This window comes from Corylus avellana, chromosome 7, assembly GCF_965113065.1.
Source record: "Corylus avellana chromosome 7, dhCorAvel1.hap1.2, whole genome shotgun sequence".
Taxonomy (NCBI): Eukaryota; Viridiplantae; Streptophyta; class Magnoliopsida; order Fagales; family Betulaceae; genus Corylus; species Corylus avellana.
Genome location: NC_142496.1, coordinates 2,195,071 through 2,210,357, shown reverse-complemented (window position 1 = coordinate 2,210,357; position 15,287 = coordinate 2,195,071). Strand labels below are relative to the sequence as shown.

At 34.8% G+C, this 15,287-nt stretch overlaps 1 protein-coding gene across 1 annotated transcript; it reads left to right on the top strand.

Moving 5' to 3' along the window:
- The first annotated feature begins 10,105 nt into the window (after window positions 1-10,105).
- On the top strand, window positions 10,106-14,104 carry LOC132185917 (Leucine-rich receptor-like protein kinase family protein). The gene is made up of 3 exons (XM_059599729.2): window positions 10,106-12,149; window positions 12,252-12,782; window positions 13,531-14,104. Exons 1-3 carry the CDS (start codon window positions 10,106-10,108, stop codon window positions 13,929-13,931), a joined length of 2,976 nt encoding a protein of 991 aa, XP_059455712.2. The 3' UTR covers window positions 13,932-14,104.
- The last annotated feature ends 1,183 nt before the right edge of the window (window positions 14,105-15,287 follow it).

The following is a 15,287-nucleotide window of genomic DNA, read 5'->3' as shown; positions in this document are numbered from 1 at the left end:
CTTGAACTATCAGGTAATTTGTAATGTCACAAACGTTTAATTGAAGAAATTTTTTTTCAAATTACCAAAAAATTAGAATGTACTCATTTTGTACCACAAGTACTCTTATACATTTGGAAAGGAAAAATAATAATAATAATAATAATAATAATAAAAGAAACTGCTGTTGTGGGTAACCTTTTTTAATGTTTTTTTGGTCTTTAATTTGTATTTTTTTCTAATTTTTTTTTATAAGGATATTTTTGGTACAAAGGGTTTACATTGTAATTTTATAGTAGTTTGGGAGTAATTGCTTCAATTAAAAAAAATAATAAAAAAAGAAAAAAGAAAAAAGAAGCTATAGAATTCAGTCTTGGATCGAAAGAAGTTACAGTGTCTTTTGTTTCTTGAGCCTCTCACTTAGAGAGACGGGCTCCACCTTCTCTCAAGAGTAAAGTCTTTTTTTTTTTTTATTTTTTTTTTTTTTTTTTTAAGCTTCTATGTTGGGAGATTAAGGGATTACGAAGTTTTTACCAAGAGTATATTAATATACATAATTGAACACAATTCTAGCCCAAAAATTTAAGCTAATGGGCTAAAGTCTACTTAGGTATTATTAACTATTAAGTACTCATTTCTTTTATATTTTCTCAATGTGAGACTCAACATTCACAAGTGCACTCATAACAATCTCCACCTCACTTGTGAGTCTCTTCACATTGACCAAACTCCCCCCCGCTTGTGAGTCTTTTTACATTTCTAAGAGTGTCTCGCAGCAAGAATTGCGGTTGCAGACACAACTTCAAACCCAACGCATCCAAATACCCATTCCAGGAAGCTAACTATAGCTCTTATACCACTTGTTTGAAGATAAAGAGGTTATGGAATTTTTACCAAAAGTACATTAATATATATAGTTGAACACAACTCTAGCCCAAAAACCTAAGCTAATGGGTTAAGGTCCACTTAGGTATATTAAGTACTTTTTTCTTTTATATTTTCTCAATGTGATACTCAACACTCACAAGTGCACTCACGACATCCCTATTGTCATTGGTGCGGTCTAAGGGAGGAGGGATGATTTCTCATATTTCCTTCCTTCATTCTCCTCCTCTTTTGGTGTTCTTCCTCAAATAGTAGTGCCAAACCCTTTCGACCATGCCATTCACATTTTCCACCATGCCATCGCCAAATCTGTCAAGATTTTTAAATCAAAATTTTCGAAAGCTCAATCTACTTTCTTCCACCAAACCTAACATGACATCCTCTACTCCATCGTGTTCATTAGCACTGTTCATCCAGGTGGGTTATGACCGGCCCTCCAACCAATGACCGATTATAACCGATAACCAATAACCGCTAACCGACTATATATATATATATATATTCCAGATTTTGTAATATCCAGACTTGTTGACTTTTTTGTCTTTTTAATTTTTTTCATTTGAATTTGGATTAATGGATTTTGGCTATGTTTTTGGGCTACAATTTATTGGGCCATGTTTTTTTTTTTTTTTTTTTTCATTTTTTCATTTTTGTAATATCCAAACTTGTTGACTTTTTTGTCTTTTTAATTTTTTCATTTGAATTTGGATTAATGGATTTTGGCAATGTTTTTCGGCTACAATTTATTGGGCCATTTTTTTTTTTCATTTATTTTGGAACTTTTTGGCCCAAAGCCCTTAAAATAAGACCAAAAATAGTAAATTAAAGACCCAAAACATTTAAAAAACCCAAAAGCCCTTTTTAATAATAAAAAAAGCGGGTATAACCGATTGGTTATTGGATTGAATAACTGATAACTATCGGTTATAAAATAACCAATAACCGACTAGTCGGTTGCGGTTACGGTTACTGTTTGAACATCCCTAATTAGCACCATCCGCCTCTGCCGCCACCAACCATCTCTCCATCAAACATCTACGTGTTGGAGCGTGGATCTCACCCTTCGAATAGCTCCTTAGAATGCCATCCTCCACCTCGCGCTCCAAGCGTGCTACTGCTCTGTGGATTTTTTTTTTTTTTGGCTTATTTATTTTTCTTTTTTTCTGTTTCTTGGTGTATTTTGTGGCTAGTTGTCTCCCTGACAATGTTTGGTTTATCCCTGTGATGAAGAATGCTTTGTGCTTGCCACCTTTTCTTTTTTTGAGAATGTTGTCCCCCTCTCAACCGACTATTGATGGTCGTGGTTAGTGCCAGTTAGGGGTTCAGGTAGTGTTAAAAGGCATTTTAAGGGTCATGCCCTTGTTTGCATTACCTGAATTGGGGATTCATGCCCGTTAGGGTTGTACAAGTGATTGCAGTTAGCAGTTATTGGCTAAAACCGCTAACCGCAACCACCTAAAGCCGTTATGAAATTTTAATAACCATTCCGCCTAGGCGGTTAGCGGCTATTTTATAACCGACGGTTAACAGTTACTAAAATCAATAATCGGCAATTTTATCACCTCTTTTTTATATGGGCTTTTGGACTTTTTTAGGTGCTTTAAGTGGTAAAATACAAGATGCATATAACAACTAACAAAAAGAAGATTAACAAAAAAAATGAGTATAACAATTAACAATCTGCATAAATCAAGAAGATGCAAAATAATTGCAATAATCTGTGAGTTTTTCCTTTACTTTCTTAGCAACTATAAGTAGGCAGCCCATAAACTACAAAATAAATAGACAAAAACTCACCCGATTGTGATTAGCAGCCATTCAGAATGTGAGACTATGAGACAAAGAGAGAGAGACGATGAGAGAGAGGAGATACAGAGAGTCCAAGAGAGAGGGATGGCAACGAGAGAAAGGGACGGCGCCGCGTGAGACTTGAGTTGTAAGAGAGTCTGAGACTGAGAGAATATCATGAAACCCTAATGTGTATAAATAAGGTTGAGTCATGATTGAGTGAGCGTTTGTTTTCCTCCAAAATGTTTCGGAGAAAAACACCAAGATAGCATTATTTTGATGTTATATATATATATATATATATAGGTGGTTATTTTTCCTACCCCTAAAACCGCTAACCGCCCTAGGTGGTTATCATTTTTTAATAACCGCCTACCAAAGCGGTTATGCGGTTAACGGTAGCAGAGCGGTTATAATCGACTCGCTTGAACACCCCTAATGCCCATTCTCATCCTTAAAATTTTATACACTATAATGTGATTCAACTCAAATTGACTACAATTATTACATTTTCAATTACAAGTACTACTATACGTTCAACACACTTGATCTTCTTGGCCTGTTGAATTTGTTCTTGAGAGGACTTGTAAACAGATTTATCATTTGATGAGTTGCTAGTTCAAATCCGATTAATTGTGTTTAAAAAAATACAATCAATGTATTTATTTATGTATTTATGAATTAACATTAATATGGCTAGTTGGCTAGCTAAAAAACAGCAGTTCCAACCGATACATGGGGCAAGAAGGATTGTTGGTAAACCACTGGGTGATGCAGTGCATGTGGAAAATATGAGCGCAAGGCGTCCTGGCTAGCTCCACTGTCTCGCCGGGCGACGACAAAAGTTGGAGACAAATAGCGCAATATCCACCAACTGTTTGATCAAATGTCTCCAAGGCAAACTTAACTGGCACTTTGACATAGCCTACGGGATCATCAAAGTTAATGGGTTTGGTGGGGAAGATCTTCTTTACACAGAGAAACTACGTCAGAGCATCCACGAAGCCATTAATCTCTTCCGTATAGGACAATGACGGCTCATTATTGGGTAGATCGCCGATGTACAGCGGTTCCGCCTCCACATTCTGATAGCAAACCAAAGGAGGAAACAAATTCATCCACTCCATCCCTAGACTCTCCTCTCGCGAACAATACTCCACGCTTCTGCTCCGAGATACTTCAACGACGATCACAATCCTTGGCCGAACCGGCCGGTCCAGGCTGAACCGATAATGATGCACAAGGCAATCCGATATATCGACCCCTAGTGTTCGGACCGTCTCGGGGAGGAATTGAACGGTGGCCGAAACGGCATTACATGACAACATCTCGGTGGAGTCCCGAGACCACAGTTGTTGGTGCTCAAATGTGAACACCTTCTCGGTGTTTCTATGGATGGCGTCGACGACGCCTTCACCGAGAATCCTGGTGGTAAAGTTATTGCTGATGATAAACAAGAACACTCTGCGGGTCGGAGAGATCGCTCGGCTCCTTTCTTCGCATCTTGAGCCTTTCGTTCCAATTGAAAACTTGAAGCTTTTACATGTATTTCACTCTAACCATCTTTCTGTCTATTTTTTTTTTTTTTTATTACATTTCGATAAGGATTTATTTCGAAAGTTTAGGTTAAATTCGCTTAGGTTAATCACTTAACCGTGAGCTTTTTTAATTGGGCAAAAAATCAATTGTTTTGGGAGCCCAAATTATTTTTTGGGACTCAAATATCTTATTGAATCAAATATATTTTAAATGGGTATATTAATTAACACAATAAGAGTCCACCATACATATGTTCTACTAATAAATTGGTCATAGAATCCACCAACTAATATGTTCTACTGAAAAAATATTTATTATCGGTTACTTATCGGTTAATCGACAAAAAAATATTTGTACCGATTAACCGAACCGAACCGACGTCGGTATAAAAATTTTTAACTGATTATCGACCGACTTTTAGCGGTAGGCAATTAATGTTGGATCGGTCGCAATCGATAGACGATAAATGATTAATCTGCCCACCCCTAATAACCCCCCCCCCCCCCAAAAAAAAAAAAAAAAAAATTGTGACGGAAGCAATAAAAGAAGGGCCTTTCGGTAGAACTGATCCCATGTGTTTCTTTCTTTCGGCCTACCCGGGTTTAACAGTTTTTGGGCCTTTGAGCTTCACATTGGGCCCTCACTTATCCTGTTATTCGGCCTTTTTCGGCCTTTTTGGTAAGTGCTTTGTGCTTAGATGCCTCGTTAGAAAATTCAGAATTGGGTCGCTTCAAGAGTTGTTTCTTCATGCAAAAAATAATAAATAATAAGTATTTCACACAAGCAATACTAATAAATACTAAAAAAAAGTTGTAGCAAAACGTGTTAATATGACTTCTATTTTTAAAAACAAAAGTATTCGTGGGAAGCCAGAAAAATAAAAAAGAAGTCAACAAACAATAAAACACTTATTTAATAAACAGCTTTCCTCTAGTAAATAAGTTTTTTTTTTTAATTAATTTATTTTTTATTGTCATTAGTCTAATCTAAATTATGTTTGAATTCACACATTATAGTATCATTAGAAAATTTTTCAACGATAGCCCAATGGTATAAAAGCCAATGATGACATGAATTTTAGGAGTGTCAAAGCGGTTAGTAGATTTTACTAACCGCAATCGCTAACCGCCTAGCGGTTAACGGTTAGCGGTTAACTGCGGGTTAGTGGTTAGTGAAATAGATAATCGCCCCTAACCACTTTTTCAAAATTAGGCTTTTTGGATGTTTTTGGACTTTTTTTAGGCCTTTTTGGGCTTCTTTTTTTTGGGTTTTTTAGACGTTTTTGGGCTTTTTTTTTTCCTCGTTTTTTTGTTTGTTTGTATTTTTAGTGCAATAATGCTTTAATTAAATTGTAGTTATAAGTAATATATTGTTTAATTCAATTGAATCAATTGTGATTATCATTGTACATGAATCATATGATTAACTTGTAGACTTATGACTTATGAGTTATATCATATTATATATGTATTGTTTATTATTATATAATCATATGATTTAATGATCAATTCATCATGTGATATAATCATATCAATTATAGTGATAATATATAAATTACTAAAATTATAATGATAATACATTAATACTTAAATTGTGTCTATAAGTAACACATTGGTAATTGTTTAATCCAATGTCAATTACTTAATTTGATATTATACGAATCATATCATCATTGTACATTAATAATATGATTCACTTGAAGTCTTGAATAAAATATTTGAATTGTCATTGAATCATATGATTAAGTGTTGATATTATACATTTATATTATTCATATGCATATGTAGACTTATATGGACTTATAGACTTATAAGTTTATAACATACATTGAAAATAAGTTTCTAAATATTTAATTGTTGTATTAGTATGAATTGATATACTTATGAGTTATGTCATATTATATATGTATAATTTGTTATTATATAATCAAATGATTTAATGATCAATTGATTATGTGATATAATCATATAAATTATAGTGATAATATATTAATACTCAAATTGTGATTTAATTATTTTTTAAAAAAATTGTGATTTAATGATCCAAGTGATTATGTTATATGTATAAATATTTTTGTAATCATAATTATAAAAATATATTATATAAAAGGCGGTTAGCGGTAAACCCAATAACCGCTAGGTGTTATAGTGGTTAATACGGTTAGCGGGCGGTTAAAAACCGCCCGCATTGACACCCCTAGACATGATACATATATAAAACTAACATAATCCACAAGAGAATGGAGTATATATTTCGGTATAGTGGATATATAATAATAGTCTATTTTGTAATTGGAGCCGGGATGATGCTCATACATGAATAGTGGGAGGTTTTTTACGGCCGGTGTAGGGAATAAAGTCCACATAGCCTACACAAGTGATCATAGAGACGACCCATAAGATTAATAAGCGTCTATGCTGGTGAGAGAAAAATTGTTAAGTATATATGTATGAATATAAAAAAGATTTAAGTCCTACATTGAATCTAATTAAGTTCAAACCATGGGTTTAGTTTTATTTTAAGCCTTTTCTTTCGGAGTATACTACTTTTCACGTATGTTTATTATATCCATGTCAAATCAGCGTGATGTTCCAAATCAAATAAAAAATAAGAGGCCCATCAAATGCAAGATTTCAGAACATGCCCAAGAGGACCTCTCATTAGATTTAGAATCAGAATATGCAAATCACAGTGGGAAAGTAAGTAATCAACTTACTTTCAATGATGATATTAAATCTTCACTAAGGAGCGAAATCACTGATTATTCTTACATTAATGGTAGTTTAAAATCCACTACAAAGAGCGTGAAAAATGAGTGCAAAAAAGTATGGAGTATGTGTAGAATTAATCGTCAAAAATTACTCTCAAATGCGTATTTGCTAATGTGATACTAAAATTAGTATTAGATTTTAAATTATCATTATTTTAATTTTGAATATAATGGTAATTTTTAGTGTTACATTAAGAAGTGTACATTTAAAAGTATGGAAATGCAAGTATATATGTAAAATTTATTATTAAAAAAAATAAAAAAATAAAAAAAAATAAAAAAAGAAGAAGAAAGATATTTCGCTAAAAGTATTATCATTGTATGGGTTTGTTTCTCTAGGCCTAGCCCGGTTTAACAGTTTTGGGCCTTTGGGCCAGACATTGGGCCCTCACATGCCCTGTCCTTCGGCCTTTTTGGTAAGTCCTTAGATACCAATCCCTACTTGAGAGAGAGAGAGAGAGAGAGAGAGAGATTATTCTTTTGGTTAGATTTATGGAAAAAATATTATCATTATAGAACGATGTTAAGAAAAAACGTAACTCCATTGCTATAAGATAAACCCGTCAAGGTATATTGTTTGGATGATGCTTCTTTAACCTCATACTTATTAGCATGTTTAAATCAAATTTAGTCCATAGGTTTTTAATTTCATACTGTTTTAATTTAATCCTTAGGTTTTCAACTTCGAAAATTAGGTTATTAAGTTTTTCTCCGATTTCAAATAGGTCATTTCGTCAAAACTTATTATCTAATCAATTAATGGTATTACACCACATCAAACCAATCAATTAATGACACGTGGCTATAGCCGACATTTCATGTGCCAATTGTACGTATCATGTAACAAAGTTGGCCTGCTACCTTTTTTTTTTTTAGGAGTATAGTTATGTCTCGTTGGCATATACAATTAACACGTGATATGTCAAACGAGAGCTAAGTGACATTAATTGATTTGTCTGACATGGTATGTCGTTAATTAATTGGACGGTAAATTAAATATGTAACCTATTTAAAACCATATGAAAACGTAAAGACCTAATTGTCGAAATTGAAAACTTAAAAGGCTAAAGTCAACATATGACTAAATTTGATTTTTCTACATAAACTATTATAATATTAGTTTAGCAATAAACTATTGGCCCGTGCTTGAGGAATGAGGATCCTAATTCAATGTCAACACTTGGGTAGCTTCAGGACTTGTTTCTTAATGCAAAAACCATTTCACACAAGCAATTAAAAAAAAAAATTACGGCAAAACGTGTTAAACTGTTATATGACTTCTAATTTTTAAAAGCAAAAGTATTCGTGAAAAGCCACAAAAAAAAAAAGTCTCACCAAACAATAACAGGCTTTTATTTAATAACAGCTTTCCTGTAGTGAAAGCCCACCAAATAAGTTTTCTTATTCTCATTAGTCTAATCTAAATTATGTTTTTAATTTACATTTATGAGTTGAGTTTGGCTTTCCACCAACCGCCGGTATAAGGAGAACTAGGATTCTCTCCCGTTGAAAAAAATTGGAGAGATATCTGCTAGTTATAACATGAGGGTAAAACAGTCCAAATAAAATTACCGTTTTACTCTTATGTTATAACTAACAGATTTCTCTCCAATTTTTTTAATTAGAGAGGATCTTGGTCCATAATAGGAGTAATGCTATACATATTTTCACTTTTTTTTTTTTCACTCACTTTTATGAACTGGATCCTCTCCAGTTCAAATAAACTGGAGAGTATCCAATTAGTTATATTTAATGAGTATTTTTGTCATTTCACTTTTTAAGGGGATAAAAATACTCCTATAAGAACATCTCCAGCAAAAGTAAGCAAAATAGTTATTGAAAAAGTACAATTTTTTACTTTACCTGCTCATTTTTTCATACACACTCTAACATATTCTCTATTCTACTATCTATTTTCTTTAAATATTATTTTGTGTGGAAAAGAGTGTGAAAAAAAGAAGAGAGAGAGAGAGTAAAAGGAAGAAATGGAGACAAAAATAATAATAAACAAAGTTTATAGTGTGAATCGGCTAATCAACCTATTTATTATTCATACTAAAAGGAAAAACTGCAAAATAACTACTTTGCTGGATAGGAAAAAAGGCTAATAACAGTTTGACTATTATGAAGGATTTGCCTATTCTCTTGAAGATGCTCTAATATAACTAACTGTTCAAATGAACTAAAGAGGATTTTAATTCCACTTTTCTACCCTTATATGTGGTTTTTAAAACGGTTATTAAATTTGGGATGAATATTTATTACATTTTTATCATAATTTTAAAAGCCAAATATAAAGAAGTGTGTCTGAAATATGCGTAACATTACTCATAAAAGAGTTACTCGAGACCTTTTTTTTTTTTTTTTTTTTTTTTATAAACAAAATTACCGTAAAAGTTACCTTCAAAAAAAAAAATAACAGGAGGTCTCCCTAATCTTGCAATCTTCCATATCAATTTTTCCACAAACTTGTGCATGGCTTAAATCTCACGTAAGGTAATAATTAATTAGGAAAAATACTAAAATAGTCCTTGTGGTTTATATAAAATAAGTCCCTTTTTATAAGGTTAGTTGCATGTGTGCTATTCATTTCTGAAAGCCCAATATATATATATATATAAGAGTATGAACACAGAACTCAGCCGACAAGTGTACCAAGACCAGTACACACGAAGCCGCCACGTCATCCGCCCCTAAGCGTGCCTATAACCTAAATTTATCCTCTTTAACAGCACATCATCCACTAAACAGCAAAAGATCAACAACAGAGAAATGAACAAACAAATGTGATAAGAAAGGGTTAGGCCGGCCGGTGCTGACATGTCAAGCACCAGTGCTGCCCGGATCTTAACGTTGCTTACGTGTTCCACACCCATTGGCGGCTTTCAAAGTCAAGTTTCACAGGCGCCAAACGTACGTCCGTTCCTTCAACGGTAGTTAGGCACGAAGATTGTAGCATGACATGCACTTAATTCCTCGGATCAAGCTGTTCACTTCTTAAGCCCGCATGTTGTCGCATTTCTTTTGTGTCATATCATCAACTCTCTCCCTCCCCCCTCAATCTCTCTCTGAATTTCTTTCTTCTTTTTTTTTTTTTTGTTTTTTTCTGTTTGTTTAATTCCCATTGTACTTTTCAGTACAACAATGGGTTTCTGCAAGTTTTCCATGTTCAGTTTTCTTTGTTTGGTTATTGTTTTGTTTGGAGTCCATGGAGAAGAAAATGCTCATGTTCTGCTTATGAATGACAGAGCATCATTGCTTTCTTTCATGAAAGGTGTCGTTTCTGACCCGGGAGGGGTGTTTGAGAATTGGAAAAACTCCTCGGATTTTCATATCTGCAACTGGTCAGGTGTGAAGTGCAACAGTGCAAGTGAAAGAGTCACAGAGCTTATTCTCAATGCAACATTTCTTAGAGGCACCATTTCCCCTGCTTTAGCCAATCTTTCTTCCTTGACGGTTCTTGATTTGTCAGGAAACTTCTTTCATGGTCACATTCCAAAAGAGTTAGGCTCTCTCTCTCATCTAAGACAACTTAGCTTATCATGGAACCTTCTTGAAGGGAAAATTCCCTACGAGTTGGGATTTCTGCAGAACATTATATATCTTGATCTGGGAAGTAACCGGCTTGATGGCGAAATCCCGGAATCAATTTTCTGCAATGGGTCTTTTTCCTTGGAGTATATAGACCTTTCTAACAATTCTTTGAGCAGCCAAATCCCCTTAAACAATGAATGTGTGCTTACAAAGTTGAGATTTCTTTTACTTTGGTCAAACAAAATTGTGGGAAGGGTTCCCCGAGCCCTTTCCAACTCAACTCATCTTGAATGGCTTGACTTGGCATCCAATATGTTAAGCGGGGAGTTACCATCAGAAATTGTTGGTGAAATGCCAAGATTACAAATACTTGCTTTGTCTTATAATGACTTTGTTAGCCATGATGGGAATACCAACCTTGAACCTTTCTTTTCTTCCTTAGCAAATTCATCTGACCTTCAAGAACTCGAATTGGCTGGAAACAATCTTGGTGGAGAGCTTCCTTACATTATTGGTGATCTTTCTACCAATCTTGTGCAGCTTCATCTAGATGAGAATCTTATCTACGGCTCCATTCCTCCTCACATTTCCAACCTTGTCAATCTTAACCTCTTGAACTTGTCTAGTAACTTGATTAATGGATCAATCCCTCAAAAACTATGCAGGATGGGAATGCTAGAGAGGGTTTACTTGTCAAACAATTCACTCTCTGGTGAGATTCCTTCTGCTCTTGGTGACATTCTACATCTAGGTCTTCTAGATTTGTCGCGAAATAATCTTTCAGGTTCGATTCCGGATAGTTTTGCAAACCTTCCCCAGCTAAGAAGGCTCTTGCTTTATGGGAACCAGCTCTCAGGAACAATTCCACCAAGTTTAGGCAAATGTGTAAACTTAGAAATTCTAGACCTTTCTCACAATAAGATTTCTGGGGTTATTCCTAGTGAAGTTGCAGGGTTGAGGAGCTTGAAGCTGTACTTGAATTTGTCTAGCAATCACTTATATGGGCATTTACCATTGGAGCTAAGCAAAATGGATATGGTGCTTGCAATAGATTTATCCTCTAACAATGTCTCTGGCACAATCCCTCCACAGCTTAAAAGCTGCATTGCACTGGAGAACCTCAACCTTTCACATAATTCCTTGGAAGGCACTCTTCCATTTTCTGTAGGGCAGTTGCCTTATCTTCGAGAGCTTGATCTATCTTCAAACCAATTGATTGGAGAGATACCACAATCTCTGCAGGTGTCTCCCACTTTGAAGCACCTGAACTTGTCTTTCAACAAATTCTCTGGAAATGTATCTAACAAGGGGGCATTTGCATCAATCACCATGGACTCTTTTCTGGGAAATTATGGCCTCTGTGGCTCAATAAAGGGCATGCCAAAATGCAGGAAAAGGCATTCTCATCACTTGCTTATTCTGTCAATCCTCTTGTCATTATTTGCAACTGCAACACCCATTTTTTGCATATTTGGTTACCGTCTTGTACTCAGGTCAAAGATTCGAAGGAGGCAATTGGCAGTTTTCAATGGAGGGGAGGATTTGAAAGATGAAGAACAAGATCAAAGGAAAGAGCTCAATTACCCAAGAGTCTCATATAGACAACTTCTTGAAGCCACCGGCGGTTTCAGTGCTTCAAGCCTCATCGGTTCAGGTTAATTACTTGTTAAATCACAACTTATTCTAAAAGTTTAGGCTGATAGAAAACAATGAATTTAATCATTTAATCATTTAATTTATATTTTGTTAATTACAGGGCAATTTGGACATGTTTATAAGGGAGTTCTTCAAGATAACACAAGAATTGCAGTAAAGGTATTGGATGCGAAGTCGTCTGCCGGGGAAATTTCCAGGAGCTTCAAGAGAGAATGCCAAGTCCTAAAGAGGACAAGGCACAGGAATTTGATAAGGATCATCACAATTTGCAGTAGGCCGGAGTTTAAGGCTCTTGTTCTTCCACTGATGGCAAACGGGAGCCTGGAGAGGCATCTGTATCCAAGCCATGGATTGAGAAATGGATTGGATTTGGTTCAGTTGGTGAGCATCTGCAGTGATGTTGCTGAAGGGGTGGCATATTTGCACCATCATTCTCCAGTGAAGGTTATACACTGTGATCTTAAACCAAGTAATATTCTTCTTGATGATGACATGACAGCTTTGGTCACTGATTTTGGAATTTCAAGGCTTGTAAAAGGGAGTGATAATCAGAGTGTTTCTGCAATGGATACAATGACCTTCAGCTCAAAAGAAGGCTTGTTATGCGGGTCTGTCGGCTACATAGCTCCTGGTAAGTTTTTTTTTTTTTCTTTTTGAAATGAAAGGTGAATGACAGAGACAAAATTTGATCGATCTCGATCATAATTTTTATTCTGATACCATATTAAATTATCAATTATATTAAAATTTTAATCTGATAAAAAATAATTATTTTCATTAATATTTTAACACTTTCAATTCTTTCCCTAATATGCAAACTGATGTTGCTTAATTCAGCACATCAAAGGATTGGTCAAGACTGACTAGTGAGTTGGTCATCCTTGGTAAAACCTCAACCATCCATACTTAAGTGGTAGTAAGATAAAACTCAACCATCCATCCTTAAGTGGTTGCTATCAATTCAGACAGCAAATGTGAAAGAGTCTTTATAGAGCCCGCCTATCTAAGCAGGTCTTCAACAGTCCACCTACTTGTTGGGACCGATGGCTCCAAAGAAGCTCTCTCATATATATTTGCTGTCTGAAATATTGCTAACAATTCGGATAACAAATTTTTAGGAACTCGGATTCCACCACAAGTTTTACGGGTTAAGATAGTATTGTGAATTAGGCGAGCAGATTACTCACTATACTACAACATGATTTGTTCAAAATGCTAGTAATGATTAGAACACACTACATTTCTTTGGGACCAATTTGCCATACCCAGAAAAGTCAATGACAATCATGAAAAGTTCATGCCTGCATGCCCATATCATGAAAACCTTTTTAAGTTTTTACAATAATACTCACTGTGCTTTCTCTCATCAAATTATGCAGAGTACGGGTTGGGTAAGCGTGCTTCCACTGAAGGAGATGTGTATAGCTTTGGAGTGCTTTTGTTAGAAATTGTGACAGGAAGGCGGCCGACAGATCTCCTTATCCATGAAGCTTCAAGCTTGCATGAATTGGTTAAGAGCCATTACCCATATAAGCTGGAGCCCATTGTTGAAGAAGCACTAGATAGGTGCTCCCCATCTGCCATGCCAACGCATTACAGCAAAATATGGAGAGATGTTATTCTGGAAATGATTGAGCTTGGCCTCATGTGCACACAGTACAGTCCTTCAACTAGACCAAGCATGCTGGATGTAGCCCATGAAATGGGACGGTTGAAAGAGTATCTCTCCAATCCTCCCTCAGTACAACTGGTTGAAGAAGCAACTTCTAAATTAAGTTAAAGCTTCTAACTAATGAATGCAGAGTAATGCTATTTAACAGACTGTTATACGACTATCATATAATTAAGATGACGTGCGTGACAGTGTAAATCAGCTTTTGAATTAACAAAGTCTTGTAAAAAAAAAAAAAAAAAAAGTCAAAAGTTGACTTTTACTGACACGTGATCACAGCCGTATAACAATATACTAAATAACATTTCTGATTAATGAATGGCTAGGGAAAAAGCTTTGTTGAGTTTCAGCTTAAATTGATATCAACGATTGATTTCTTTCGTTTGATTAATTTTTTAATAAGGCAATTCTAGAAGACCATTTTAAATTGTCAAAGGATTGCCTTGTATACATAGTTCATCACTCCCTAATTGTGTACAATTTCTATTTTTTTTTTCAAAGAAGGGTTTTGAGTTGAATAGGATTTTTTGTTTTGTGTGGAGAATTCCCCTCTTTTGGGCAGGTGACTAGTGTGCTGTAACTTTTTGAATTGTAATGGTGTTGAATAGGTGGTTAGAAATGAATTAGAATTTTTTTGTGTATTGAACTTCTCATTGCTTAATGGAAAATGACTTATTCATCCAAATAAAAAACACAAATTACCAACTTTTCATTGCTTTTCTGGAAGACTTTTCCTAGTGAGATGTAATTAATTAATGGGGTATTGGACATATACATGAAGCACAAAGGAGATTTTTCTCTCTTTTCACTGGCCTTTGGCACCCCCAGATTGATTTTCATAACCAAATTTGCACTATCAGCTCTCTTTTTGCCTACCATTAAGATGGAATTGCCTTAAATATGCAGCTAGTGGAAGCTGATAATAATAGCCATTTTCTAACTTTTTCTATAATGCATGATCATATATATATATACGATCCACTTGAGTCCTTTTCATATAACTTGATGTTTGCTGTAGTGGGTAAAGTTGTCCTAGACAAGATGGGATAGAGAGATTATATAATGAAAAATGCAAATCAGCATACAAGTTGAATTGGTTCATATTGTGAATTTTTAAACATATATAAAGGCAGAAACCCTAGGCACTTGTGTTTCATGACTATATATATATATATATTATCTTTTATCAAGAAAACACTTTCTACCAATCTCTTGCTGCGCAGATTAATGGCCCTTTTCACTATATCCAATTGCTGGAGAATATATTAAACAAGAGATATTATAAGCCCTAGAATATATAATTATAATCTATAGCCTCTACTTGATGTACTCTAGTTCTTCCCCATTTATCACCTCCTCCAACTCCAACTATAACCTACCAACACTACCACCTCTCTCTTTCTCTCTAACTCTATTTCCTTTCTTTCTTCTTGATTAATATATATATAATTCTCAGTGGAGTAC

What these genes read in the sequence shown, in the direction of transcription:
- LOC132185917 (XM_059599729.2), top strand. Translation starts at nt 10,106, where the DNA reads ATGGGTTTCTGCAAGTTTTCCATGTTCAGTTTTCTTTGTTTGGTTATT. An exon ending in TTCAAGCCTCATCGGTTCAG is followed by an intron (nt 12,150 to 12,251) that starts GTTAATTACTTG and finishes TGTTAATTACAG; the next exon opens with GGCAATTTGGACATGTTTAT. An exon ending in TGTCGGCTACATAGCTCCTG is followed by an intron (nt 12,783 to 13,530) that starts GTAAGTTTTTTT and finishes CAAATTATGCAG; the next exon opens with AGTACGGGTTGGGTAAGCGT.